Genomic DNA, 27020 nt, shown 5'->3' on the forward strand with positions numbered 1-27020 from the left:
ACTTGCTATCAGCAAAGACCCTATTTCCAGTTAAGAAATAAAGTTGCACACACAGGTACTGGGCCAGGATGTGAGTGTATCTTTTTGGGAGACGCAGCTCAACCTACTCCAACAACGGAAGAACTCAAATACTGGTGATATAAAGATTTTAATTTTCCGTATTTCAAAAATACTTCAAACAGTGCAAAAAGACAGATAGGAGAGTGTGGGGAAATGCTCGCTCAGAGAAGTGTTCTCACAGATCTGCCAGAGAACCTGCAATCCAAAACTCTCAACTCTGTTCTGTACTTAATTGTTTAAGAAGTCTTGAGAGATGATGGGCTCGTTAAACTGAACAAGTAGTGCAGAGTAAGGTGTGGAGGTAGGTGGGTAGTCAGGCAGCGTGGCCCATTCCTGTTATCCCAGCACTTTGGGAGGCTGAAATGGGAGGATCCTGTGAGGCCAGGAATTCGAGATCAGCCTGTGCAACATAGTGAGACCCCCTCTCTACAAAAATAATCAGGCTTGGTGGCTCATGTCTGTAGTCACAGCTACTTTGGAGGCTGAAGTGGGAGGACCCTTGAGCCCAGGAGTCCGAGGCTGCAGTGAGCTATGATGATGCCACTGCCCTCCATTCTGGGTGACAGAGTGAGACCCTATCTCTAAAAAAATTCAATAAATAAATACATAAAAAGTGAGACATAATCAGCTCAGGGTTCCTCTGACCTGTGACTCTGGATTTTTTGTCTCCAACCCACGCCCCGGCTCAGACACCATCCAACACCTCAAGGACAGCAAGCACATCGTCGTGTACCACCAGGGACGCTACTTCAAGGTCTGGCTCTACCACGACGGGAGGCTGCTGAAGCCCCGGGAGATCGAGCAGCAGATTCAGAGGATTCTGGACGACCGGTCGGAGCCGCAGCCTGGGGAGGCAAAGCTGGCGGCCCTCACCGCGGGGGACAGGTGAGCAGCCCCTGCCCTTGTCCTGTCTCTAGAGGTGGTGGAGGAACTTTATGGTGCTGTGCTTTTCCTTACCGGGGGCCCGTCCCTGTCTGACCCACCGTGACCCTGGCACGGGGCTGAGCCCCCGGGGCCCTGCCGTGTTCTGGGACAGGCCCCACTCCTGGCCCAGGGGTTCACAAGAGAAGTTAGGTTACAGTGGGGTCCCTGGGCCATGTGTGTGTGGCAGGCAGCTGTGTGTGTGGAGAGACACCAGGGCTCACGACACAGTGAAGAGTTGGGCATTTTCACGGGGCCATGGGCATATTTATTGATTTAGGACACAGAACAAATTTAAACCAAGGCCCCTCCATTACCGTTAAATTTCCATGCCTCGCTGAAAGAGAATCAGCCAAGACTTGTTGTCTCAGGACAGCTTGTATAAATGTCACAGGGCTCCTCAACCTTGGCTCTATATACGCTGGTGTATGGAGCCAGGATATTTGGGACTGGTTGATTCTTTGGGGTCACTGTCCCGTGCGATGTAGGATGGTGAGCAAAGCCGCTACCCACTGGATGCCGGCAACAGCCTAGTTGTGACAACCAAAAGCGTTGTCTGCAGACATCGCCCCGCGCCCTTGGCTGAGCGCCGCGGCGTCCCAGCGGTGTGACTGCTGCGCTAGCGCTAGGAGCGAGGTGGGAGGGGCAGGTGCCGGGTGCCCCTCTGCAAAGATCAGGAGAGGCTTTGCACCGGGCGGAGCGACCGCAGGTGGGCTGGCTGTGTCTGGCAGAGGTGGGGACGAGCCAGGAGGGCGGCGGGTGTCCAGGAGCCTCGAGGCAGCAGAGCAGGAGGAACCTCGGAGTGGACCAGGCAGCTGGGCCGCGGTGCCAGGCTGGGAGGGCCCTGGGTGCCGCCGCATTTGGGTATGATTCCGCGACCAGGGACCGATGCAGACTGAGCCACACAAGTAGGTGGACAACGAGAGATTGTTACGGCTGAGCATGGAGGAGGAGACCCCAGAAAGCAGGGCAGCTTTTCGGTGCTCAAGCAGCGAGGCACTGAAAGGGGCCTGTGAGTGGGGCTAAGGAGGGTTGTTCGGGGAAGCCAGCATCAAGCAGCCTCCGCTGCGGGGTTCACGAAGCTGGAAGGAGCAGCCACGGGGAAGTGTCTCAGGCGAGGGTGAGCTGCCTGCCGGGTGACCCTGAGTGTCTGGGCTTACCCAGCAGGGGAGGCGGGTCAGACGCTGCTGAGGAGGGGTGCCGGGGACCAGGCTCACCCCCATGGCTCCGTGAGTGCCCCTGACCCCAGTGCTTCCCCTGGTTGGGGACGTGCCAGCATCTTACCTGTGTGAGCCCCTCACATGAGGGGCTGAGCACGCACCGGCCTTCGTCACCATCACCCCTGGCTGGGGCGAGCATTGGGCTCGCTGGCACCAGGGGTTGTCACAGCCAAGCAGTTGGCAGGAGAAGAGGGTGGGAAGAGGGCCAGACAACCCCGGTCTGGAAGGGTGGGCAGGAGCCTGGGGGAGCGAGTGAGAGGGACCCAGGAGCGTTAGAGGAAGCCACAGCCAGCACGTCTTGCAAGAAGCAAGTGGGCATCACATCAGCTCTGCTGGTCCCAACTATGGTGGGCACCGGGACCTTGTCATAGAGGTGTCATGTGGTCATTCGTGACATGGCCTTGGGGGCTGACAGCCCGGGTTTAAATCCATTTCAGAAAGTAGCTGTGACCTAATTATGTGCCTCAGTTTCCTCATCTGAAAGATGGGCACATAGTGTTGAGAAGATCAGTGAGGTGGCACGTGGGAAACGCTTGGCGCAGAGCCTGGCAGGGGGAAGTGCTCTTACGTGTTGACTGTGATTTAGGATGGTTCCCAGGGAGGGGCGGGGTGAAGAGGGGCAGGGACGGTGCGCAGGTGAGTACGTTGCTGGGAGCCTGCCGCTCCCGGGTAGCTTCCCTCACCAGGCTGGTCTGTGTTCTCCTCATCTGTTCATTCAACATTTATTGAACAAAAATCACACACCGGCCAGGCATGGTGGCTCATGCCGTAATCCCAGCACTTTGGGAGGCCGAGGCGGGAGGATCACTTGACTCCAGGAGTTTGAGACCAGCCTGAGTGACAGAATGAGACCCCATCTCTACAAAAAATTAAAAAATTAGTCAGGTGCAGTGGTGCACACCTGTGGTCGTAGCTGAGGTGGAAGGAATCATTGCTTGAACCCAGAAGGCTGCAGTGAGCTATGTAAGCTTTGATTGGGCCACTGCACTCCAGCCTGAGTGACAGAACGAGACCCTGTCTCATAAATAAATAAATAAGAATTAAAACAAACAAAAAAATCACACACCACGGTCTGTGCTCTGGTCTAGACGCCATGAGAAGATGAGGTCCCTTCCAGCAAATGGTCACAGGACAGCAGGCAGACAGCCCCGGGTGGAAAAATCATAAACATGTAGTTTTCCTTCAAGAAATTCCTGAGAAACTGCAAAGCTGTCATTGTGTCATTTCAAACGTCACGTGCAAGGAGCTGTTACCAGACAAGGTGACTGCAGGTTCGACTGTACTTAAATGGATCTCATCTTTGCAGAGTCCCCTGGGCCAGGTGTCGCCAGGCCTATTTTGGGCGTGGGAAGAACAAGCAGTCTCTCGACGCCGTGGAAAAGGCCGCGTTCTTCGTGACGCTAGATGAGACCGAACAAGGATACAACAAGGAAGACCCAGACACGTCAATGGACAGCTATGCCAAGTCCCTGCTTCACGGCAGATGCTTCGACAGGTATCGTCCCTGCTTTCTGAAAGAAGGCAGTTTGCCTGTGAGCTTGGAGGAAATATCCCATCTGGCTGGCACCCAGCCTCGGGTAGATGCTGCTAAGGAATATGCTGGCATAAAAACACTGCCTCTAACTCTCTGCCCTCCACCAGAGCGGCCGCACACACAGTGTGAGCAGCACGTTGAGACTCTCTGAGACGTAGGCTGCGGGGCCAGGCAGGAGACGGCGGTGGATGGGGCTGGGCGTGGGGTTAGACCTTCGTATCGGCTCGTGACTGTTAGGAAGCCGAGCCCCTCTGGGAGCCCCCCGTCCTTATCTGTAAGGTGGGGCCTGTCTCCCTCTGGGTTAGGGGCAAAGGTCGGCTGAGGAGGGGCTGCGTGCCTACAGCAAGAGCCTTGGATCTCTCTCCAGTTGCCTGTGGTAACACGTGCTGTTCCCGTGTCCAGAACATAGATGCCCATCCTGGTGTCTGGTACGGGGAAGCCATGAGCAGCTTAGCATCCTGTCTGTACCTTCTCTCCCTGGAGACCTGGGAACACCTGCTCTCTGTTAGGGGCAGGTGCAAAGTAAACTCGTCCTTCTGGGGTGAAACAGTTGTGTAGTTTCTGTTAATGTTTTGAAAATTTAAGCTCCATAAACACGTTTGTTTTGCGTAGGTGGTTCGACAAGTCGTTCACGTTTATCGTCTTCAAGAACGGGAAGATGGGCATGAACGCGGAGCACTCCTGGGCGGACGCGCCCATCGTCGGCCATCTGTGGGAGGTGGGTTTCTGCAGCTTTAGCTGGAACGTGGAAATTGCTTTGGAAAATCCAAGCCCTAGACTGAGTTTAGTTTTGTAACATGTCTAATTATATAATCTGAATTCTTAACACGTACTGGCACTGCATATAGGGTGAAATCACTAAATTAAGGCGTTCTTGTCTTCATTTCCTATAACTCAGGTTCCTTCAATAACAGTGCATCTAATGCCATCTCCTTAGGAAACCAAAATAATAAAATGGCAGATGGGCTCCCACGCAGTGACTTCAGGGCAGATGTGAAGCTCGGTTTATTCTGAAATAAACTATCCCTTTTTCGCTGGATTTGCTGGTTTTCCCACCTTCCACATTTTAGGCCAAATAGAAGCAAGCGTGTTAAAGTCTTGGTTTATGAAAACGCAGCGTGCCTTTTACCTAAGACATCTTTTTTTTGAGACAGAATCTCACTCCATTATCCTGGGTAGAGTGCGGTGGCATCATCATAGCTCACTGTAACCTCAAACTCCTGGGCTCACGTGAACCTCCTGCCTCAGTTTCCAGAGTAGTTAAGATTATAGGCACGTGCCACCATACCCGGCTAATTTCTTTTATTTTTTGTAGAGACGAGGTCTTGCTATTGTCCAGGCTAGTCTTGAACTCCTGGCCTCAAGCAAACCTGCCTCAGTCCCCCAAAGTGCTGTGATTACCGGTGTGAGCTACCACACTGGGCCCAGGCTTATTGTTTTAAGTACTCTGGGTAAGGTGAGGGTGGAGGGATTTACTCTTGACCAGGGGGGCCGACTAGAAGTGGTGGTATTTCACTGTTACTGCCCAGCTGACAGTGGCCTGTGACTCCAGGGACCGCCGGACGGGAGCCCAGGCGCTGCAGACACTGATGGCGCCTCTAAAACAGAGATAAGACCTACCTGGTTAGGGGCCAGGCAGAGAGTGAGGTGCCGAGCACGCTGTAAGCCCGCAAGTTAGCACCGTGGGTAAATCTTTGTACCGTCTCTAAGGAACAAGGGTCTGTCCACCTGGAGATCAAACACGTGTTATGTCACACTGTCAGTTACGATCACGTCTCAGTTTGCTTTTGCATCTTTCTGTTTTTGACAGTACGTCATGGCCACGGACAGCTTCCAGCTGGGCTACGCGGAGGACGGGCACTGCAAAGGGGACACCAATCCGAGCATCCCGTACCCCACCAGGCTGCAGTGGGACATCCCAGAGGAAGTAAGTCCGGTCACCGAGGGTGGGAAGCAAATTTAAACTCTTCCAACCGAGTTTGCAGCTGTAGTTCCTGAGTGTTCACAAGCTCAGTTGAAGACCACTAAGACCGAAAGTTGTTGTTTTAGGGAATTTCGCTTGGGCCGTGGGGCTGTCATAGCTCCTGCTGCCTCGGAAGCCTCGGTAAATATTTCTTCTTCCATTTAAAGCTCTTGGCTGAGCTCGACAGTGCGGTTTCCAGCTCAGACTTAGCTAGAAATCTATAAAGTGCTCATGGTGAAAAAGTGAAAAACAAAATCATATCGTTTAGAGTTTAGATGCTCTAAATTTCTCATTTGTAATGTTCAAAATTTAATTTTTGTTCTTTTTAAATATCCTCAGATTCAGCTCACTCAATAGGAGCCCTTTGAGGAAGGAACTTTGGGGTTGAAAATACCAAATCCTAACTCATCTAATCCAAGCAGGCATTCCTAGGGCCCAAGAGATAATTGCCTTTTTTTTTTTTTTTTTTTTTTGAAGACAGAGTCTCACTCTGTTGCCTGGGCTAGAGTACCCGTGGCATCAGCCTAGCTCACAGCAACCTCAAACTCCTGGGCTCAAGCAATCCTCCTGCCTCAGCCTCCTGAGTAGCTGGGACTACAGGCGCGTACCACCATGCCCGGTTAATTTTTTCTATTTTAGTAGAGATGGGGTCTCACTCTTGCTGAGGCTGGTCTTGAACTCCTGAGCTCAAGAGATCCTCCTGCCTTAGCCTCCCGGAGTGCTAGGATTACAGGTGTGAGCTACCACGCCCGGCCCAATAAATAATTTCCATGTAATGAAGTACTGTGTGTCGTGCTGCAGACTCACCCGCTGCACCCACACATCCTGCCACCCGGGGTGCTGTGTGCTCTGCTGGCAGCCGTAACCTCTGCAAAGTGCTTGGGCTTAGAGTCCTCGTAGCTGACCACATCACTTACCATTTATTAAAAAACATTGTTTAGGCCGGGTGCGGTGGCTCACGCCTGTAATCCTAGCACTCTGGGAGGCCGAGGCGGGTGGATTGCTCGAGGTCAGGAGTTCGAGACCAGCCTGAGCAAGAGCGAGACCCCATGTCTACTAAAAATAGAAAGAAATTATCTGGCCAACTAAAATATATATATAGAAAAAATTAGTCAGGCATGGTGGCATGTGCCTGTAGTCCCAGCTACTCGGGAGGCTGAGGCAGTGGGATCGCTTAAGCCCAGGAGTTTGAGGTTGCTGTTGAGCTAGGCTGATGCCACGGCACTCACTCTAGCCCGGGCAACAAAGTGACACTCTGTCTCAAAAACAAAAAACAAAAAACATTGTTTAATAGACTTTATTTTTTTAGATCAGTTTTATGTTCACAGCAAGATTAAGGGGAAAGTACAGAGAGTATCCCCCACACCCCTGTCCCCACGCGCACAATCTCCCCCACTATCAAGTGTCTCACAGAGCAGGATGTCTGTTACGACAAATAAACCTGCACTGACGCGTCACTATCACCCAAAGTGCGTGGCTCATGTGAGGGCTCACTCTTGGTGTCGTGCAGCGCATCCACACTATAGAGGCTGCCCGCCTGGTAGTCTCTTGGTGGCTGTCTCAGCTGTCAGACTGAGAAAGCCTAGCATGTGTAGGGGTCGGCACCACCTGAGGTTTCAGGCATCCACTGGGGGTCTTGGAATGGAGCGCCCATGGATAAGGAGGGACGAGCGAAGTTGGATCGTGCAGCATGTGGCCTTTTCAGTGGGCTTCTTTCCCTTAATAAGCATTTAAGTTTCCTCTATGTCTTTGCCCAGTCGATAGCTCATTTCTTTTTTAGTGCTGAATACTATTTCATTATATAGTTGTCCATTTATTTTTTAAATTTTGTTGTAGAAATTTATTTCTCAGTTGCTCCTGTATAGCAACAATGGGCTTCATAAAACAAAACCCATGATCGTTTGAAATGCCCTTTGGGACCTCCCTGGACATCAGGACCCCCAGTCCCCAAGCGCGTTCCCACTGCCCCCAGGGAGCGGGGGATGACACTGTGCTGCTAACGCTCTTACTGGGGCTTCTGGATCACCTTTCCAGAAAGAACCAGTAAGAAAATGTGATCCATGTATTTTCAAGCAACACCTTCGTGGCCACACTGAAAACTCTCTTCCCCGGGAACGGTTCCCTCGGGGTATGTGGCAGTACTTCTTCCCCCTTATTAAGGGCAACCTTCTTCTCCTTTCTCTCCAGTGTCAAGACATCATAGAGACCTCCCTGAACACTGCGAACCTTCTGGCGAATGACGTGGACTTCCATTCCTTCCCCTTCGACAACTTCGGGAAGGCGCTGATCAAGAAGTGCCGCACGAGCCCCGACGCGTTTGTGCAGCTCGCGCTGCAGCTGGCGCATTACAAGGTGAGAGCCCCCCCACCCCCCGAGCCCGGCTGTCTGTCTGTCCTGAGCACTTCGGGGCTCCTGCACACACGCCCCAGAGCGTTTACCCAGTGTGGGGAAGGCCAGAACCTGGCACGGGAGAGCACAGCTGCTGGCGACAGAAGCACAGGTCCCCCAGGGCTCCGTGGGTGTGGCAGCATGGCCGGTTTCCCTGTGCAGCAGGGGTGAGGCTCGCACAGTCCCTCTCGGGTAGGAGCAGGCTCCCGTCTACACAGGAGAGGGAGAGTCTGGGAGATGGAAGCGAAGTGAGGTCTCAGCGCTCTACAGAGGGGAGAGTGACACCTTAGAATAAGCCCTGTATCCTAGAATTGGGTAAAGCGGACGTACTGACGGCAGATCACCGAACGTCTCTGGCCTTTGACATCCCCTCTGTAAACGGGGAAGCTACCAGCTCCTTGGAGGTGCCACGGGCTGGACACAGCCCCTGTACACACGCAGAAGGACGTGGTATCTCCATGTCCTTTCTCTCGGCACCAGTCACGTTTGCCTTGCACTCGACGGCCCCGTCAGAGGCACGGCCTGCGCCCGTGGGAGGATGAAGTGGGACTTCCTGCCCGTCGGAGGGAGCCTTCCACGCAGAGAAGGCCTTGGTTTCCAGGGCAGCAGGAGTCATTGTAGCATTGGCTCGAGATACATCCTGTTTTTAATGGGAAAGCTGTTTTCCAACGTGAGTGCCGTATGCGTTGGCATCCCCATGGTGACAGCTGTACTGCTGTTGAGTGTCGTGTGGGGCCAGCCAGTGGTCCAGGTGCTGCACAGTCATCATGCCTCCTGGTCTCCCTCAAGAGGGCACCCTTGCTAGCCCAGGTTAGAGGTGAGGAAGCAGGTGCAGAGAGGTGCAGCTGCTTGGCAAGGTGACGTTAGACTCTCTGGCAGGGACGAAGCCAGCTCCAGAGTCCACACCTGCAGGCTGCCCTTCCTCTCCAACTGAAGTTAAGAAAATAAACAAATGCAGAAAAATAAGAGGCAATGTTGATATCAGATAAACGAGAACAAATGGTCCAAAGTTGCACTTGAAATTGATGATATTGGTGATAATACGGTTCTTAATGAGAATTATAACAATCATGAAGCTTTATTTTCCCAAATGACACACTCGCTGTGATGCGTAAACCAACACGGTTTGCACAGGACGGAGCACAAGGGACGCAGGAGACGGTAACTTAGCTCCTTGCCTTTGACGGATCCTGTGACTGAAAGATACAATGGAGTGGGGCTTTCGGGTCTTACACCCAACACACTGGGTTTTAAGAGTTGATGAGCAATCTTCGCCCGTAAATATGCAGCGTGAGGACTGTACAAGGAGGTGTACCTCAGATACAGAGCGGATTTTAATAAGAGAATACCATGTGTCGTTTGAAATTCGATAACATTGTATTCTGAGGCAAACAAAGTAGTGAAGCTAACTTAAGACAAAGTAGAAAACCTGGAAAGATCTGTGTCCATGGATGAAAGTGACAAGTTGTGGGAGAGCCACTCTTGTAGCTTTGAAGAGACTTGAGAAAGGAAGGAAGCTGTCCCAGTGACGTCCCAGAACCAGCCCCACCCTGAATGGTGGTGGAGCGCCAGGCACTGTGCCACGAGCTTGGCAGGAGCTGGTTAAACCTTACGGAAGCACTGGGGAGTGGCTTTCTCTTCTCTGCTTTGTACCCCAGGAGGGAAAGTCCTTGTCTGAGTTCTGCAGCTCTCAAGCAGAAAGGCTGAGATTGGAAGGAGGTGGCTGGTTCCAGAACCCACGTTTGTTACCACTACGCTGCAGCTGAGCCTGACAGTCACAGAAAAGAGAGCATGGGCCAATTTCGCTGTGAATGTAAATGTAGAGACCCTAAATAAAATGTTAGCAAGTAGAATCTACCAGTAAAGGAAAAGAATAATCACCAAGAACAGCATATACCAGTGACGAGAGGGTGGTTTAGTGTTAGTAAATCAAATACATGCAGTGGCATCATCACAGCTCACTGCAGCTTCGAACTCCTAGGCTCAAGCAATCCTCCTGCCTCAGCCTCCCGCGTAGCTGGGACTACAGATATGTGCCACCATGCCCGGATAAGTCTTCTGTTTGTGGTAGAGACAGGCTCTCGCTCTTGCTCAGGCTGATCTCGAACTCCTGAGCTTAGGTACTCCTCCCACCTGGCCCTCCCAGAGTGCTAGGATTATAGGCATGAGCCACTGCACCTGGCCCAAAAGCTTTTATGATGGAGTACACTCAGTAAGGAGGCCCGATGCAGAATCATACAACGACCAGTGTCTTCCTGGGATAACAATGACAGCCAAGCAGACAATATAATGGAAACGAGAAATACAAACCCAGCACCCCTGGGCATAGGTTTAAAAAGCAGACCAGACTCTGCGAAGAAAGGCCAAGAAGCCCCCCAGGGAAAGAGAGAAAAGGCTGTGATTTTGGATAAAAAGATTCAGCGCCGCAATGGGTGAACATTCCCAGTTCCCACATTTATGAGAGTAAAGCCGAAGGGCCCACAGAGATTTTAGGAGAGGGCTTGACCGGTGGAGGTGGAAGTTTGTCTGGAAAGGCTGACGCCGGAGAATGACCAGCAACATTCCAGAAAAGAAAGGAGTCAGGTGGAGACAGGGGCAGAGGGAGGTGGACCCTTGCTCTGTCGATGTCTGAAATGCAGAGCCTGGAGATGAGAGGATTGCAGCGAGCCCGGCACAGAGCAGGCCCGGGCAGGGCGTGTGGCGGGGACATGGGCTGAGGATGAATTTGGTAAGTGGAGGTGGGAAGTCTGGCCAAGTGGTTCCCTTTGGAAAAAGGTAAACAGCCCAAAAGGAAAACAGAGTCAGAGCAGAAATTGTGGTTCACGAGAGAAGAAAAACACAAATAGTGAATGTACACAATAAGCTTAATCTTACTAGGAATCTAAAAAGTGCAACTAAATAAGACAATTTTTTGCCTATGGGATTTGTAAAGTTTTTTTTTTATTATTCCATGTTGGCGAGGGTGGCTGAGAAGGGGCTGCACGTACGCACAGCTGGGAATCATAAATCCTACGTCCCCGTGTTAGGCTCGAGTAGCACAGGACAGAGGGAAACACGTCGGGCAAGAGTGACCATCGACAGGGCAGATTCTATTGTGAGAATTCTATCCATAAAAAGGGGCAGTACACAAAATGTGTTTTAAAGTGTGCTGACTGTAAAAGTCTGAAGCAACTCCAAAAGTTAGTGCTAGATTAAATTATGGTGTTTTCGGGGCCGGGTGAGGTGGCTCACGCCTGTAATCCTGGCACTGTAATCCCAGGCAGGAGGATCGCCTGAGGCCAGGAGTTCGAGACTGTGGCCCACAGGCCAAACCCAGCCCCTCACCCCACCTTCACTCCGCCCTTCCCAAGGCAAATTCAGCTCTGCCTGCCGCCATGTAACCAACCGCGTGTCAAAACGACAGCTGGCGAAGCCCAGGGCCCCTTGCTGGCCTTACCCAGTCTCTCCTTGCGCTTTAGACGTCACCGTGCCCCACTTTGCACTAAAATGCTTCTCCTTTCCCAGGACATGGGCAAATTCAGCCTCACCTACGAGGCCTCTATGACCCGGCTGTTCCGAGAGGGGAGGACGGAAACCGTGCGCTCCTGCACCACCGAGTCCTGCAACTTCGTGCTGGCCATGGTGGACCCGGCCCAGACGGTAAGGTGCCATCAGGTCCGGGACACAAAGTGCTCTCCCACTGTCACAAAAGGAATCTGGAGGCTGACACGCCAGCTCCTCTGATTTCTGCTCCAGTGGTGCCACATTCAGCTGTTTTTTTCCGCTCCTGTCAAGGAGTCAGAGAGTATTAAAGGGTGACAATAGGGACATGCACAAAGAGATCTGTGTTGCACACTAGACTTCTACAGATCGGATTCTACTTCCTGAGAGACTTTCAATGAGACGAGAACAAACGAGCACCGGAATAGCAGGTAGATGCCGCAGGACGGTCCAGGTGGTTGGTGTCAGGGTGAGAAGCTGTGACCGTTACATGGGAACCTTCCACTTGGAGTTATTGAAGCTGTTGCCACGCTGGGTCCCTGAGTGCCAGGCGGGGGCCTAGCAGTTCTCTGTATGCTGCCTTGTAAAACCCTAGCAATAGCCCCATGCCGTGTAATCAGTTCACCTTCATAGATAAAGAAACAGGCTCAGATGAACACAGCCAGGTGCTGGGCTATGTGGCTTGTAAGTGACTGAGGTGAGGTCTGTGCCCAGGTGCACCTGCCCCCGGAGCACAGGTGCTCACTGACCGAGGAGGAGACATGGACCAGGGCTCTCTTTTCTGCAGAAAATTTACATTCTTCTGAAAAGGCTCTCAATTATATGGAAAGAAATCAGTTGGTGTCATGACAGATGGCTCTAATCTGTCATTCGATGCCTTCCAAACAGCCTTGAAGTCCAGGTCCTGTATGGGCTCTAATCTGTCATTCGATGCCTTCAAAACAGCCTTGAAGTGCAGGTCCTGTATGGGCTCTAATCTGTCATTCGATGCCTTCAAAACAGCCTTGAAGTGCAGGTGCTATATGGCAGGGTGCCCTGACCCTGTGATTTACGCGACAGAGCCCAGAAGAGCCTGAGGCAGCCTTTCTGGGTCAGACTTAAGGGCCTCACAAGCGCTGTTCTAGCAGAGTTGCTGGCCAGACCGCCTTGGAGGGTTGCTTAGGACCCACAGTAACGTGGCGGTGAACTGAGGGACAGAACTTAACTTCCAAGAAGGGGAGTTTGCAGCTTCAGCTTTCCCGCCTACTCAGTGATGTCGTTTGTGTAAAACGTGCAGTGACGCCAGGCAGGCAGTTGCACGGAGGACCCGAAAGTGTTGCCCCAACCCTGCTGCAGCCTTGGAGCTGCCCCCTCTGCGGCGGGCTCTGGGGAGGGGCGTTCGGTTGCTGGTGCTTCTGGCAGCCCCCTGGAGGGAAAGTTACCCGTTGCCTTTGAGTTTGAACCTTGGGTCCGCACTGCCCGACCTGACGTGCGATACTTGTCCTTCTCGCCCTCTGTCGAGCAGGTGGAACAGAGGCTCAGACTGTTCAAGATTGCGTCTGAGAAGCACCAGCTCCTGTACCGCCTCGCCATGACTGGCTCAGGGATCGACCGTCACCTCTTCTGCCTGTACGTCGTGTCCAAATACCTCGGCGTGGACTCCCCTTTCCTTAAGGAAGTAAGTCACCTCTTCCTGGCAGCGCTCTGTTGGGCTGGCTAGACCCCAGCTCGGTGAGTTAGGACAGCCTTGCAGAGCAGAATGCGTCACACAGTCGGGTCTGGGGGCATAGCGGTCCTGAGGCAGAAAATCTGAGCTGCAGTTTTAGTTCTACATTTATTCAATAACTTGGAGCACCTTTGCTGTCAGATTTAGCTTCTTGCCTTAATAAACATAAGTGATCTCAACAGCTTAGGTAATTAAAGTAATTAGGAAGTGATGAGCTCCGAGTGTTCATTACCTTTGTTTTTTTTTTTTTTTTTGAGACAGAGTCTCGCTTTTGTTGCCCGGGCTAGAGTGAGTGCCGTGGCGTCAGCCTAGCTCACAGCAACCTCAAACTCCTGGGCTTAAGCGATCCTACTGCCTCAGCCTCCCGAGAAGCTGGGACTACAAGCATGCACCACCATGCCCGGCTAATTTTTTTTTCTATATATATTTTAGTTGGCCAGATAATTTCTTTCTATTTTTAGTAGAGACGGGGTCTCACTCTTGCTCAGGCTGGTCTCGAACTCCTGACCTCGAGCGATCCACCCGCCTCGGCCTCCCAGAGTGCTAGGATTACAGGCGTGAGCCACCGCGCCCGGCCCCTTTGTTTTTAATATAATTTATTTTACTGTAAGTTTATAAAATTTAATTTTTCTTTTTGAGACGAGGGTCTTGCTATGTTGCCCAGGCTGGTCTCAAACTCCTGGCCTCAAGCGATCCTGCCAAGTAGCTGGGATTACAGGTGTATGCCACCATGCCTGGCTAAAATTGAAGTTTTAATAGCAGCTGCATTTAACAGACAGCTTGAAAAATCCCTGAAAATTTAGCAGTTGGCTCAGGGACCTGGTGCAAGTCAGGCACCACGGCCTCTGTTCTGCGTCACTTGACGTCTCTGCCCCTGCTCGGTCTGAGCCGCTGTTGCAGGTATTGGCTCCCCCGTCGAGGAGCCTTGGCCCGCTCTGCATCCTCCCCGCAGAGGTACAGGCCAGTGAGGCCTCTGGAGGACACTGAGGACACTGTAGACTTCTGGCGTCTGAAGCAAACCTTTTCTTCTCTTCCCAAGGGGGCCTCTCGGGGACAGAAGAGCAAAAGTGGTGTTTGAACTTTTTTTTCTTTCACTCAACAGGTTTTATCCGAGCCTTGGAGATTATCGACAAGCCAGACCCCTCAGCAGCAGGTGGAGCTGTTTGACTTGGAGAGGAACCCCCAGTACGTGTCCAGCGGAGGGGGCTTCGGACCGGTGAGTGTGCCAGGGGCCGCGTGATGTGTGCGGGGGACTGTGACGGCCCGTTTCAGGTTTGTGTCGCTGTGCCGTGACGAAGGGATTCCTGCTGGTTACTGGTACACGTCAACGGTGGGCTTGTATCTGGAGCGTTAGAACGGCCCGTTTTCACGTCGTCTCACCTCCCAGCCGTGCACTGAGACTCTCCGTGTTCTCCAGGTCGCCGACGATGGCTACGGCGTGTCGTACATCCTCGTGGGAGAGAACCTCATCAACTTCCATATTTCTTCCAAGTTCTCTTGCCCCGAGACAGTAAGTATGAAAAGAAGGTCCCTTTTCTGAGGGGAGAGGGGTGTTTTTACTTTTTTATTTAACACTTGGAAGGTGGATGAAGAACAGTGTGCACACGCTAAGAAATATGCATTCATGACGGAGCTGGGCTCCACGCCGTCCTCTGTGGATGGAACACATGACCTCTGTTCTGGCGTGGTTTATTAATTCTGATTTATATTCTCCTTTCCACGTTGTACGTAACGGGACAAGCAATGCCAAGTTCACTGCTAACAGAGAAAATTGGCATTCATTTGCTCGCTGTGTTTTATGTAATGCATCAATGCTACGGAAATCCTTAGATCCAAAACCCACCCACACAAACACATCAGCTGTCATCTCAGTTCCTCCTAACATTTCTCCAGAATGGATAAGTTAATCATTAAGCCATTAGGTCAAATCTTAGAGAATTGGCAAAAAGAAATTTGAAATAAGCTTTGAGTTGGATTATAAATGACAAGGCTTGAAATGTGGATATCGCCACGTTTTAATGTTTTTGTTTTTTGTTTTTAAATTAAAGGATTCTCACCGTTTTGGGAAGCACCTGAAACAAGCAATGAATGAAATCGTCACTTTGTTTGGGCTCAAGCCCAACATGAAAAAATAATTCCCTTAGAGGTGCTGGCAAGGAAAATGAACTCTTCTGACACAAACCAAATGAAAAATAGGTAATCATCCTGGTTGTAGTTCGGGATGAAAAATTGCTCTTAAAAAACTCAGAAGTTTTCGTTCCAGAAAAAGTTGGTGTTTTTGTCCTCCTAGATCAGTAAGTGAACAGCATAGTTCCACCATGTGAAGCATGACCCTACTACTTCCAGGCTTGTCTTCACTTGGGGGACATTTGCTAAAGTCCCCCTAAGGTCTTTGCATCAGCTTGTATTTATTAAGTGATTAAAATATTGAACTAATTAAGGAATTAGTAGGGTTGTGACTTCACACAGATTGGAAATGGAAATGGCACCTCAGTGGTGACCAAATACCTGGTACTTAAGGGCATTTAATGTCATCAGAGCAGTATAAACGTTGTTCTGTTAAAGTGTTGCTCAAGTTTTTGCTGTCAACAGTTGTCGCTAACACACTTGTAATGCACTAACTGAAAATGCTGTGCTTTTGGAAACAGGTTTTGGTCCCCGTGGGTAGCACTGTCGTCATCTGGTCTGGTAGTCTGTATGTACTTGCTTCTCGTGTTTAGAGCAAGCAGGATGCCACATCTTTAGTTTTACTGACCTTGCATGTCTTCAAAACCCAGTGCCTTAAAAGTGATAGGCCCTAGATAAATGTAAGGGAGACCAATGAAAGATTTATTTTGTGAAGTCTTTGGGTGGGATGTGGTTATACTGTTCCCTTCTCAGTTTACTGAATGGGTGACCCGAAATGAGCGTTTCCCACGGTTCCCTCCCTCCCCCGGCTAGGCAGTGCCCTTGGGGGCTGCTGTGCAGGAGTCTTCTCATTGAACTGCCTGCTTGTCGTTAAGCAACAAAAGAAGTGTGTTTCTGAAGAGGGGAACAAGGAATAAGATGGTTCGATGTTAATGTGTCTGGAGAATTCACTCAAGAATGAAATGTAACATGCGCCTCATGATTACTGCTCGCCCACGCGGACAGCAAGGGGAGCAGGACTTGGGGAAGGGATGGGCAGCCCCCCGACACCTGTGGTGAGAGAGAAGACCCACTCTGTCTCCAGAGGAGCTGGAGGTCTGTGGAAACAGTGTGCCGGGTCGCCCTGGTGACCAAAGTGTCTAGAGTGACGGTGCTAGGTTAACAACCTATACTAAAGATAGGAGTGCCTTTGCCGAAAGCGTCTGATTGACCACAAAACAATTATGCACTGAGTCATCTTCAGTATTTAATGTAAAAGTGAAGCATGGTAGAATGAGATTCCCACTGCCTCTGGGCCGTTCTGACAAGCTTAGCTGTTTTTTCAATCATGTGTTTATTTTTCCGACCACTTTGTTCTAGCTGGGCTTGCCTCCTTCAGAGTTCTGTGCTCCAGTCGTACGAAATCGAGGGCTGGACTGTTGGAGTAGATGGAAGACGTTTGCTGAGGAGCACATGTGGGTTTTCTTTATGTATATTTTGTCACGTAAAAATTCCACTTCAATGGGCCAAAGATTTTTTTTCTCTTAAAAGCAAAAAGAAATGAAAACAAAAGACAAAAAAAAAAAAAAAAAAAGCAAAAACAATAGTAACAAAACCCCCAACCATCTGTGGTATGCAACTCAAGCACATTTGGGGGGAAATAGCCCCTCTGCCCAGGGCAAGGGTAGCATCCAATCAAAAGCTGTCAGCGGCGTCAGTCTCTGTCAGAGCCACCTGGACCATGCACTATCGACCACTGAGCAGTCTGTGTTACCATAGTGCTCACACAAAAATTCAAGTGTAGCCATGTTAGCGCTTCAGCATATATGGGTTTATCTCTCAGGTTTTAACTGTTTCAAATGTAGTTGTTGCTAATCAGTGCAGTTATCAATGCAATTTTATATTCATTAAAAAGAGGAAGAGTTTTTATTGTACATGTTGAAAGGGGGAGGTAAGAGTATTATGTATTTAATTTAATGTGGAACAAACCATAGTCTTAATACAGCCATGGTTTGAATTTGTTATCTTGGACTGTCCATTGCATGTAAATACAATATGCTCTTTGGATGTAAATCTTAGAAACGCACAGTATGAATGTAGGTTATCATTTAATAAAACATTAATCCCAGTCTACTACAGTATTTGCTTCTCTTTTGTTACATTAATAAAGGGGATTATAAATCGGGAACCAAGCTCGGGCACTGAGCAGGCAGAGTGGGTATCACGAGGTCCCTACCCTCGACTGGGAAGAAAAGCTTCTGAGTAAGTAGGGCCTGTTGATTTTTGCTTCATGTTCATTTCTCCATTCCTTTGCCCCAGTGCCCAGAACAGTGCCTGACACGTAGGAGGTGCTCAGTAAACAACTGTTAAATGATTGTATAAAGGCCATTTTTCCAGCTGATTTCTTGAGCCGTAGTTCTAGGCACTGGGAATACAGCAGTGACCCTACCAGGTTCTGGCTGTTGGGGAGCTTGAGGAAGAAGAAAACCAAGCTGACCTGTGGCAAGATCTTAGGCGTTCCAAGGCAAATAAGACGACCACTGGGAAGGACGTGGTAGCTGGCACAGGAAGGAGACTGATTTAGAAGGGGTTTGAGCTGAGACCTGAATGGCCACACAGCTGATCCAGCAGGTATTAATGCAAAGCTTCCAGGCTTGATTCTGATGAGCTAGGTGATTCATCCATTTGGCTGTCCACACCTGGCATGATGCTATTCAATAACAGTTAATAAAATCCTCGTTGACTGACTCAAGCTCTACATTTTTTACTTGGAATCTTCAATGTATTATCTATCAGCTGCTTCCCAGATCCCTATAATTTGGTCAAACCAAGTTGGATTCTCAGTCCTGCTCCTGAACTCCACTGAGTTTAATGTGATGTGATTATTCCAGCCATAAAATGAGTGTAAGATTCTCTGTACACACGCAAGCTTATGCCCGGAGAGCAGGCTGAAATGATACACAGCACACTTCAGTGTGACGCCCTCTTGAGAGGCAGTGTGATTCGGGATGGTCACTTCAGTGTCATCTGTAATAGTTAAGTATTTTAGTAGGAGAGCTTATGTAGTGTATAACTAAAAAGCAATCCTGATTTTACTCTGAAGGAGCCATTAGAACTTGCTCTCTGGAATCCTGCCCTGCAGATGAGGAGGTGGCAGAGGCACGTAGTGAAGCAGTGCTGCTCAATTCTGCTTATGATGATGCAACCAAGAGGCAAACTTCAAGTGTGTTTGTAATTAGCTCGTTGTCTGGAATATATTTTAGGCTGTTCACATGGCAGGAATATTTCAACAGTCAGAATTTGATTACATTACATTCTTCTTTTTCTTTTTCCTTTTTTCATTATGTTCTTTTTTAAAGTCAACTCTAAAGTCCCAGAATAATTTTTCAGATAAGGAAGTCCTAGCTATGTTCCTGAACGCCTTAAACCTGCCAGCCCCAGTTTAAGAATTCTCAACTGGCAACATTTTCTTGAGATTTTTTTTGAATGTGAAAGTGTAGAACTAAATAGTATAGTGTTGCTGTGTGTTGGTTACTGCCCTTTGACATAGAAAAGTAATTTTTAAAAACGAGATTAGACAGATTTTACATTTTTTATTTTACTAAAACAATACTTGTACATGGACACAGTACCTGAGAACTAATGGTGAGTCCCCCCCAGCAACCACGCCCCTCACCCCCCCCAACACCCTTTGAACTCTGCCTTGTTAGGTTGCCAGGTTGCAGCCATCCCCCAAAATATGCTGTCGCCTCTTTTCTTGATGATGCAGGCATGATACCTATTAACTTCCGCTTCTGTGAAGGATGGATTTAGCTCACTCCCCACCCTGAGAGTTCAGTTGTATTTGTTACTTATTTTTTTGACTGACTCCCCTCGTCCCCACACACCAGTCAGCTACACATTGAAGCTCTGTCACTTTGCTTGGGAAATGTCTACAAGGTTGGGAATGCGCACGTGCAAGCCCTTGTCCCTGGCTCTGTCCTGAGAGCAAAAAAACTATTTTAAAGACTAGAGAGGTGACTCAGGCCTGTAATCTTAGCACTCTGGGAGGCCAAGATGGGAGGATCGCTTGAGGCCAGGAGTTCGAGGCCAGCCTGAGCAAGAGTGAGACCCCGTCTCTAAAAAAATAGAAAACTTAGCCAGGCATGGTGGCGCGTGCCTGTGGTCCCAGCTCCTCGGGCGGCTGCGGCGGGAGGATCGCTCCAGCCCGGGGGTTCGAGGCTGCAGTGAGCTGTGACGACGCCACTGTACTCTAGCCAGGGCTACAGAGCAGACCCTGTCTCAAAAACAAAAGACTAGGGAGTCCCACCTAGCGCTGCTCCAGACTCGCTGGGGCCTCAGTTTCCCAACCTGTGCCTGGAGCAGCTGATCGCGGGATGGAGCGCCCGCCCCGCCCCGCCGCCAACAACTGCCGGACTTCAGGTTCCGCCCCGCGCGATGCTTGGCCCCGCCCCCAGCTTCCTGGCCCCTCCCCCGGCCTTGACTCCGCCCCCCATGACCCCGCCCCCGCCCCAACTGCCAACGGCCGCCGTTGCGCTAGCCCGGCTCTTCGCCCCGCCGCGGCAGCCGAGCGGTCCAGGTGCGCACGGACCTCTGAGGCGGTCTGACGGGGCGCCCCGTCGGCTCTCCCCGCGGCTCCCGGCCGGGCCTCCGGTCTGCGGGCGGGGAGGAGGACGGCGGGCCCCCGGGCAGCTCGCGGGGCAGCGGGCGGCCGCGGCGGGGGCGGTCGAAGCGGGGGCGGCCGGGGCGGGGCGGGGGCAGGGAGGGGCGGCGCCGCCTCACCTGGCCGGCCTTGCAGGTGCGCGGCCCGGCCGGATCCCGCAGGCGCTGGGCGCGGGCGAGGCGGCCGTGGCCATGGAAGAGGCCCCTCTGTTCGGCGGGATGCCCGACCCCGAGGACGAGATGGTGACGGGGCTTTTCAGCCCCGACAGTCCGTTCGCGCCGGAAAGCCTGGCGCCGAAGCCGCCGGTGGCGGTGAAGCACGAGGAGGACGAGTTCCACGTCCTGAAGGACGCGTACCTGAGCGCGGCCGAGCCCAGGGAGCCGCTGCTGCGCGCGTTCAGCCCCGCGCTGGGCGCGGACTGCACGAGCGAGGTCAAGGTGGAGCTGCTGGCGGACGCGGACGAGGAGCCGCTCCTGGGGGAGTACCCCGGGCTGCCCGAGCTCAACCCGCTGGACGACGCCGCGCTGCCCGCCGCGCCCGCCTACAACGTCCACTTCCTGTCCTCGCTGCTGCCGCCCCGCGGTCCCGCCGTCGTGCCCCTGGGCGCCTGGGCCAGGGAAGGAGCCGCCCACCCCGGCGTCCGGGTGATTCCAGTAAGAGGGTCTAGGAAATAGGCCACAGGACCCCGGCGCCCCTTTCCACATAGACCTGGGACCCGCCGTGCTCTCCCAAGACTTCCCTCTGCTAGCATCTCCCCTGGGCCAGCAGCAGCCCTGGTGACACAGCACACACACTCCTGGGCCAAGCCTTTCCACCTGTAGGGGAGTGGGCCCTGGGCTAGTGGTTCAAACCTGGCCTGACCATTCAGACAGCACCCAGCAAAGGAGGGGAGGAGTCAGAAAGTTTGTCACCGGCAGCTCTGTTGCTATTCTTGGCTTTAGGAAAGAACCGCTACACCATGTTAAGAGTAGCTAGTGTCTATGAGAACAAATGCAGTGTGATTGAGTGTTGGTCTGTTTGCATTTTGCATGTTTTCTTTTCAGTTTATCAGGCTCGGAATTCATAGCAAGGACTCAGAGTTAATACTTGTGTTCGCTGAACCCTGAAACCAAGATGTTAGTTAGATCTTCCCTTTGCTAATAAGTGATTGTTCTTTCAGCATATGTGATATAAATCAGAGTCTAAATAAATCCTTGCTAACTCTCAGCTAACAGCCCTCTTTAGCTATGGATAACCACTGGTAATTTCTACCGTGTTCTTGCTGAAACTAAACAGTTTTCAAAGGAAGCAAAGGATCCCAAGAAAATACCCCCAAAAAGGATCCAGTTTGGGAAACTAGATTACTCATCCATTAAATCACTTTAGTAAGTGGTGGATTAAGCCTTTGTGGAACATTTTTGAGTCAGCGTTGAGATGGTGGAGCCTGACATCATATAAGCCACTGCAGCAGGCGCTTGGATTTCTGCTTTTCTTGTGTCATAACCATGCTCCTTAGTGTAACGAAACATGTGGGGCAGGGCTGGGCCTCCACTGACCTCTCAGTTTCCCCTTAGAGGAGAAGCAAGACAGGCCATCTTGTCCCCACAGCCTTCTCCCAGTGCGGAGGTCTTCCTCAGAACCTTTTTCAGATGGCTTGAGATGTTAGGGACTCCACTTTGTTACCAGGCCCAACTCATGTTGGTCCTAGTTCGGCTTGCTTCCCTCACAAAGTGGCGCCAGTGAACGTTAATCAGAACACGGAAGGGAATTAGCTAATGTTAAAGGCAGTAAAATTCTCTTAATGTAATCCAATTTTAACGGATTGCTGGTTTGACAAAAGAGAAACTTGGCTTTGTTAATTTTTATGGACTATTTTCTGATTAATAACATGAAAAAGTTGCAGCATGGACATGTTCACCATTTAAACAGAATGGTTAATATCAAGGTTAATTGCTAATTTCCTTTTTCTAGAAATTCGTTCCCACATATTGACTTTCATTTAAATCCATTTTGTAAAAATGGAATTTTACTGTAGTATGTAAGTAGTTCAAATATTTTATTATTTATTTATTTATTTATTTATTTATTTTTTTGAGACAGAGTCTCACTTTGTTGCCCGGGCTAGAGTGAGTGCCGTGGCATCAGCCTAGCTCACAGCAACCTCAAACTCCTGGGCTTAAGCTATCCTACTGCCTCAGCCTCCCGAGTAGCTGGGACTACAGGCATGCGCCACCATGCCCAGCTAATTTTTTTTCTATATATATTTTTAGTTGTCCAGATAATTTCTTTCTATTTTTAGTAGAGACGGGGTCTCACTCAGGCTGGTCTCAAACTCCTGACCTCGAGCGATCCACCCGCCTCGGCCTCCCAGAGGGCTAGGGTTACAGGCGTGAGCCACCGCGCCCGCCCCAAATATTTTAAATTTTCTATATTACTATAAAATTTGAAATATCTAAATAAAGCTATAAGTTGAAATATAGCTAAACTTTATCTCTTTTAAGATCTATACCTAGATGCTAGTGTGCTGTGCTAAGTAATTTGCCCATACATGGTAATTATTATTTGGACCTCTGATTTTATTAGGTTAGACAATCTCCAACTTTGAGTCAATATTCACATTTTGAAAGATAGTTACCTGCTCTGTGATTTTATGTGAGGTCTTTAGAATGTTGCCTTAGAATCACCATCTTTTTTGAAGGCTAGGCTTCATGGCCTGTCCCTGCGCCTTTGGGGAGAGTCACCTGTACTCTCTCCCAGGCAGCCTGGGCAGGTGGAGGTTAGAGAGGGGAGGGATGAGGCCAAGTGTGGGTTGCTTCCCAATCTTCCTTACATTCTTATCAAATTAGAGAGAAGCATCCCAATTTTGAAACACTGAATTCTGATAGTAATTTTTTTAAACTATCAGGACTTTCTAGTTTTTAAAATTCCATTGATTTTCAGTAGTATTGTATTTCTCCATATTTTTGGTAGTTTTGCTAGTGTGTCATTGGGTTAACAGTTGTTGCAGAGAATAGCTCAGAAACAAACCTCAGAAAACAAGTTACTCCCTACTCTCACTGTTTCTTATTGTCCTACTGTTAAGTCAGGAAAGGGCTACTACTTAATTGTAAATATTACTGTAAATACATTATAAATGATAAATCACATATATTACTAAAACATCACCAAGAATTTTGTACTTTTTAAGGAAAAAACAAAACAAAATGATTAACTTGAACATTTACTACAAGCTAATAAATGTCCTTGAAGAATGTGTGAAGGGGCCACATTTCAGGCGATTTTAAGGGAGGCCTCCAGGTCATTAGCATGGGGGGCCGAGAAGCAGCAAGAGAGGTACACGACCAACTGGGGGCTCTTCTCAGTTACTTAGACCACATTTTTGAAACTGTACAAACACCGCACCAAAATCACATCTCCATTCCTCATGGACAAATGGTTTGGTCCTCAGAGTCTTGCTCAGCCCCCAGGGGGGCTGGTCAGATGAGGAAAGAGAGGCATTAGGGATGAGGGTGCTCTTTCCTTTAAAATGTAACTTTTACATAGAACTCAGATTTAAATTTTCTGTATTATGCAACTGCAAGAGCCAGTGTCTACCATGTGTTCCCTAAAATTACGATTGCTTTTTTTAGGTTGAAATAAAGGAAACAGGTGGTACTATTACAAGCAACAACCCGGAGGAAGCAACTCTTCAGAATGCTCTTGCTCAGGAATCCTGCTGCAAGTTCCCATCATCCCAAGAACCAGAGGACGCCTCTGGTTGTTCTTATAAGAAAGACTTGAACCCAATGGTAATTATGCCAAAGAAAATGTGTGTGATTAACATTGTATTAAATGTTGCACCCCTGTCATTACCAAGTTGATAGATTATTTCAGTCATTGTTTTTCATTGTTTACCTGTTGAAATCAGCATTTTTGGTTGTCTCATCTATCAAAAATAAAAGACATCAACTAGAGCCTTTCACATTTCACATCTAAGATTCTCATTTCTATCAGTCTTAGCAAACTGAACAAAGGTTAGGGCATTGCTGTATTTGTTAAGGAAAGTAAGCACAAGTCACACCAGTCAGTGCAGAGCTGGGGGCTGGGCCTGTGGTTTGGTGTATTGGTGGCGGGTGGGGCTGGGGCTCTGTGGCTTCAGGGCAGAGGCTGCTTCTTGCCTTCCTGTCTTCACATTGCTAATGATGACAGCCAGCATGGGATGTGTAATCAGTCACATCTGCGGTTTATGTCATATTTTTGCACCTTTGTTATTTCATTTAATCCTTCTAACAACTCTGTAGGGTAGGCATTACTGTTATCCCCATTTTATGGATAAGAAAACAGATGTTACATCACCTGCATTTGTCTTCATAGTAAAGTGGTGCATCTAGAGCTCCAGATCTCACTGTGGTGAGGACTAGGAGTAGGGGAGCCAGGGAACCCCACCCGCAGAATTCCCTTGGCAAAGTGCTTAGGGCCCAGAGAACTGATGATTGCGCTTCACCCAGCAGTTCTTTATTCTTAGAAATGAGAGCCTAGCTCTAAAGCATGGACTTTAACAAGCAAATACTTGAAAATGAGGTCATCACGAACTTTGGCTTAGTTGTGGCATATACTAGTACTCACCTCTCTGTCTGTGGTCCTGTTTGGGGCCATGGGTGCTGAGAGCAGAGCTTTTCTAGGGCCCCCAAAGCAGGTCAGTAGGATTGGAAGTCTCTGGTTCCCTAGGCTGCAGAGTGATGTTCACGCACTCTCCAGAAGGCAGGGCAGAGGCCCCTGTGTGGGTAGGGCCCAGGAGTGTGCAACACAGATTTGGAGAGTCCACATTGAGCCTCTCCCCCAGTTCTGTGTGGGGGGCAGGGAGGGGCTGTAACTTTATCCTTCACATTCAAATACAATTCTAGCTGAACACCAGTGCTGGCTTCTTATCACATGTCAGGGGGATGTGACGTTTTAACCCAGTGGTCTGCACCTCACTATCATAGTAGGTTCTATATGTGTTATTTTGATAACATTGTTTCTTTATGCTTATTTGGGTTTTCCCACCTAGACCGTAAGCAATTTAAGTGTAGAAACCACAGCTTCTGTGTAGTTTTGGTTCTGCCATTGGAATTGGAAGCTGTGTGCAGGCAGAAATCACAGCTTCTCTTGCCCTTGTATCCATGACAAGTGGCCTGGAGCAGAGCTGGACACACGCCAGTTCCATCACTGCTTTTGCTTGACTGATGGACTCACCTGGCTCACTGAGGATTTATTTATGGTTAGAATCCAAATGGGGAGCCAGGCGCAGTAGCTCATGCCTGTAATCCCAGCACTTCGGCAGACTAAGGTAGGAGGATCACTTAAGGCCAGGAGTTAGAGTCCAGCCTGGGCATCGTAGTAAAACCCAATCTCTACAAAAAACTTAAAAATCAGCCAGGTGTGGTACGTGCCTGTAGTCCCAGCTACTTAGGAGGCTGGGATGGGAGGATTGCTTGAGGCCATGAGTTTGAGGCAGCAGTGACCTATGATTGTGCCACTACACTCCAGCCTGGGCAAGAGAGCGAGACCCTGTCTCAGACACACACACAAAACTCCAAATGGGGGATCTGACAGTGCTAGTCTGGCCCAGGAAGATTGACATGGCTTTAGAATTTTCCAGTTCTTCAATTAACCTTTCTAAGCTGTACTTATAGGAAATAAAAGGACATTTTAAAAACCCTGTGTGTTAATAATGTGTGTGTGGCAGGAAAGAACAACTGTAGTGAAATTAGACTGTTCTAAGTATGTGCCCAGCTACAGAAAGGGAATGAGGGGTAGAGTCTTTCTGAGCGTCAGCCAGGTCTGAATGGGCCAGGGGCAGCAGAGCAGCGAGCTTGCTGTGTGGACCGTGGAGTGAGGTCAGGGCAGAGGAAGCGCTGGCCCACAGTCACCTGATTCCTAAGACACCTGTGGAGAAAGACATGTGCAGGGACTTCACACTGAACACATCTCAGGAAACATTTCTGGGAAAGTTTTTGCCCTTTGATACCTCCAGAGAGCATATTATTATAGAATAAGAAATAGAAAACAGATCTATAATTTTCTATTTTCCATTAAAACTTAAATTCTGGATTAAAGCTGTTTTATCAGATTTATTTGTTTAGATTCATATTATTGGAACTATCTTTTAAAAATGAAATCTGATCATTATTTTTCATTTTAGGTGATATGTCAGTTGAAAGGGGGTACACAAATGCTGTGTATAGACAATTCTGGCACAAGAGAACTAAAAGCACTTCATTTGGTTCCTCAGTATCAAGACCAAAATAATTATCTACAGTCAGGTACAAAATAATAAAACAATTATGTCACATATCATATGTAAGTTGGTAAGTGAATATGTTTGGCTTATATATAGAATAAAAGTGAAATAGGCAGGTTATTAAGTAGGCAATTTGGCAAACCTCTTAGCCCATATTAGTGAGCTAAGAATAGCATAAAATATATCTTTATAGACTAATTTATATGCCTTGTATTGACGGTCTCAAATTCTTAGATAGCTCTCCTTCACGTCAGCTAGCCTGCAGAAAGCTTTGTGATCCTACCCAAGACTGTTTGTTAATAATTCCACAAGTGGATGTGCCTAGATGTGCCCAGGTTGAAACATTAGCCTTTCCCAGATCGGCTTGGTGGTTGACTATTCAGGTGTGGTATAAATGATCTACATGTTGATGTAAACATTTTAATGTAATCAGTCACTATCACTAGAGAACTATCACTCTGCTTTAATCACCGTGAGTTCTGAAATAATTATCAAATGATTTATCTGACATTCATTCACTAAAAACTTCTTTAAACTAGTACAATAATAATAAATTACCTATAATTACTTGATTATTCTGAAATACTTTATGAATGATTAAAGAAAGATTAAATGACATATTTTAGGATTGTGTTTAACAAAAGCTAGACACTGATTCTTGAAAACTGGGCGTCTCTATGTGGACTACAAATAATCACATTACTCTAGATGTTGAGTTAACCATAGTATTTCATTATCA

General features: G+C 49.1%; 2 protein-coding genes across 3 annotated transcripts in view; both read left to right on the plus strand.

Moving 5' to 3' along the window:
• The window catches only part of CPT1A (carnitine palmitoyltransferase 1A), a 55910-nt gene extending 32243 nt beyond the window's left edge, over nucleotides 1-23667 (plus strand). Inside the window, exons 10-20 of one of the 2 annotated variants that reach the window (XR_006736528.1) lie at nucleotides 750-945; nucleotides 3508-3696; nucleotides 4348-4453; nucleotides 5546-5662; nucleotides 7886-8050; nucleotides 11591-11725; nucleotides 13071-13223; nucleotides 14374-14487; nucleotides 14689-14781; nucleotides 15320-15467; nucleotides 23649-23667. Coding sequence is in view for 1 of the 2 variants with exons in the window: in XM_045558253.1 (XP_045414209.1) it covers nucleotides 750-945; nucleotides 3508-3696; nucleotides 4348-4453; nucleotides 5546-5662; nucleotides 7886-8050; nucleotides 11591-11725; nucleotides 13071-13223; nucleotides 14374-14487; nucleotides 14689-14781; nucleotides 15320-15406 (1355 nt within the window). In the remaining variant the exon portion in view is untranslated. Of the gene's footprint in view, nucleotides 1-749; nucleotides 946-3507; nucleotides 3697-4347; nucleotides 4454-5545; nucleotides 5663-7885; nucleotides 8051-11590; nucleotides 11726-13070; nucleotides 13224-14373; nucleotides 14488-14688; nucleotides 14782-15319; nucleotides 17511-23648 lie in introns of those variants that run through there. The other variant, XM_045558253.1, reaches the window with a different exon arrangement.
• The window catches only part of TESMIN (testis expressed metallothionein like protein), a 35339-nt gene continuing 28226 nt past the window's right edge, over nucleotides 19908-27020 (plus strand). Inside the window, exons 1-4 of the mRNA XM_045558254.1 lie at nucleotides 19908-19956; nucleotides 20176-20693; nucleotides 23649-23807; nucleotides 26183-26303. Of these exons, the coding sequence (XP_045414210.1) occupies nucleotides 20232-20693; nucleotides 23649-23807; nucleotides 26183-26303 (742 nt within the window). The 5' untranslated portion in view covers nucleotides 19908-19956; nucleotides 20176-20231. The remainder of the gene's footprint in view (nucleotides 19957-20175; nucleotides 20694-23648; nucleotides 23808-26182; nucleotides 26304-27020) is intronic.

The sequence above is a fragment of the Lemur catta genome, chromosome 7 (genome assembly GCF_020740605.2).
Source record: "Lemur catta isolate mLemCat1 chromosome 7, mLemCat1.pri, whole genome shotgun sequence".
In the NCBI taxonomy this organism is placed as follows: Eukaryota; Metazoa; Chordata; class Mammalia; order Primates; family Lemuridae; genus Lemur; species Lemur catta.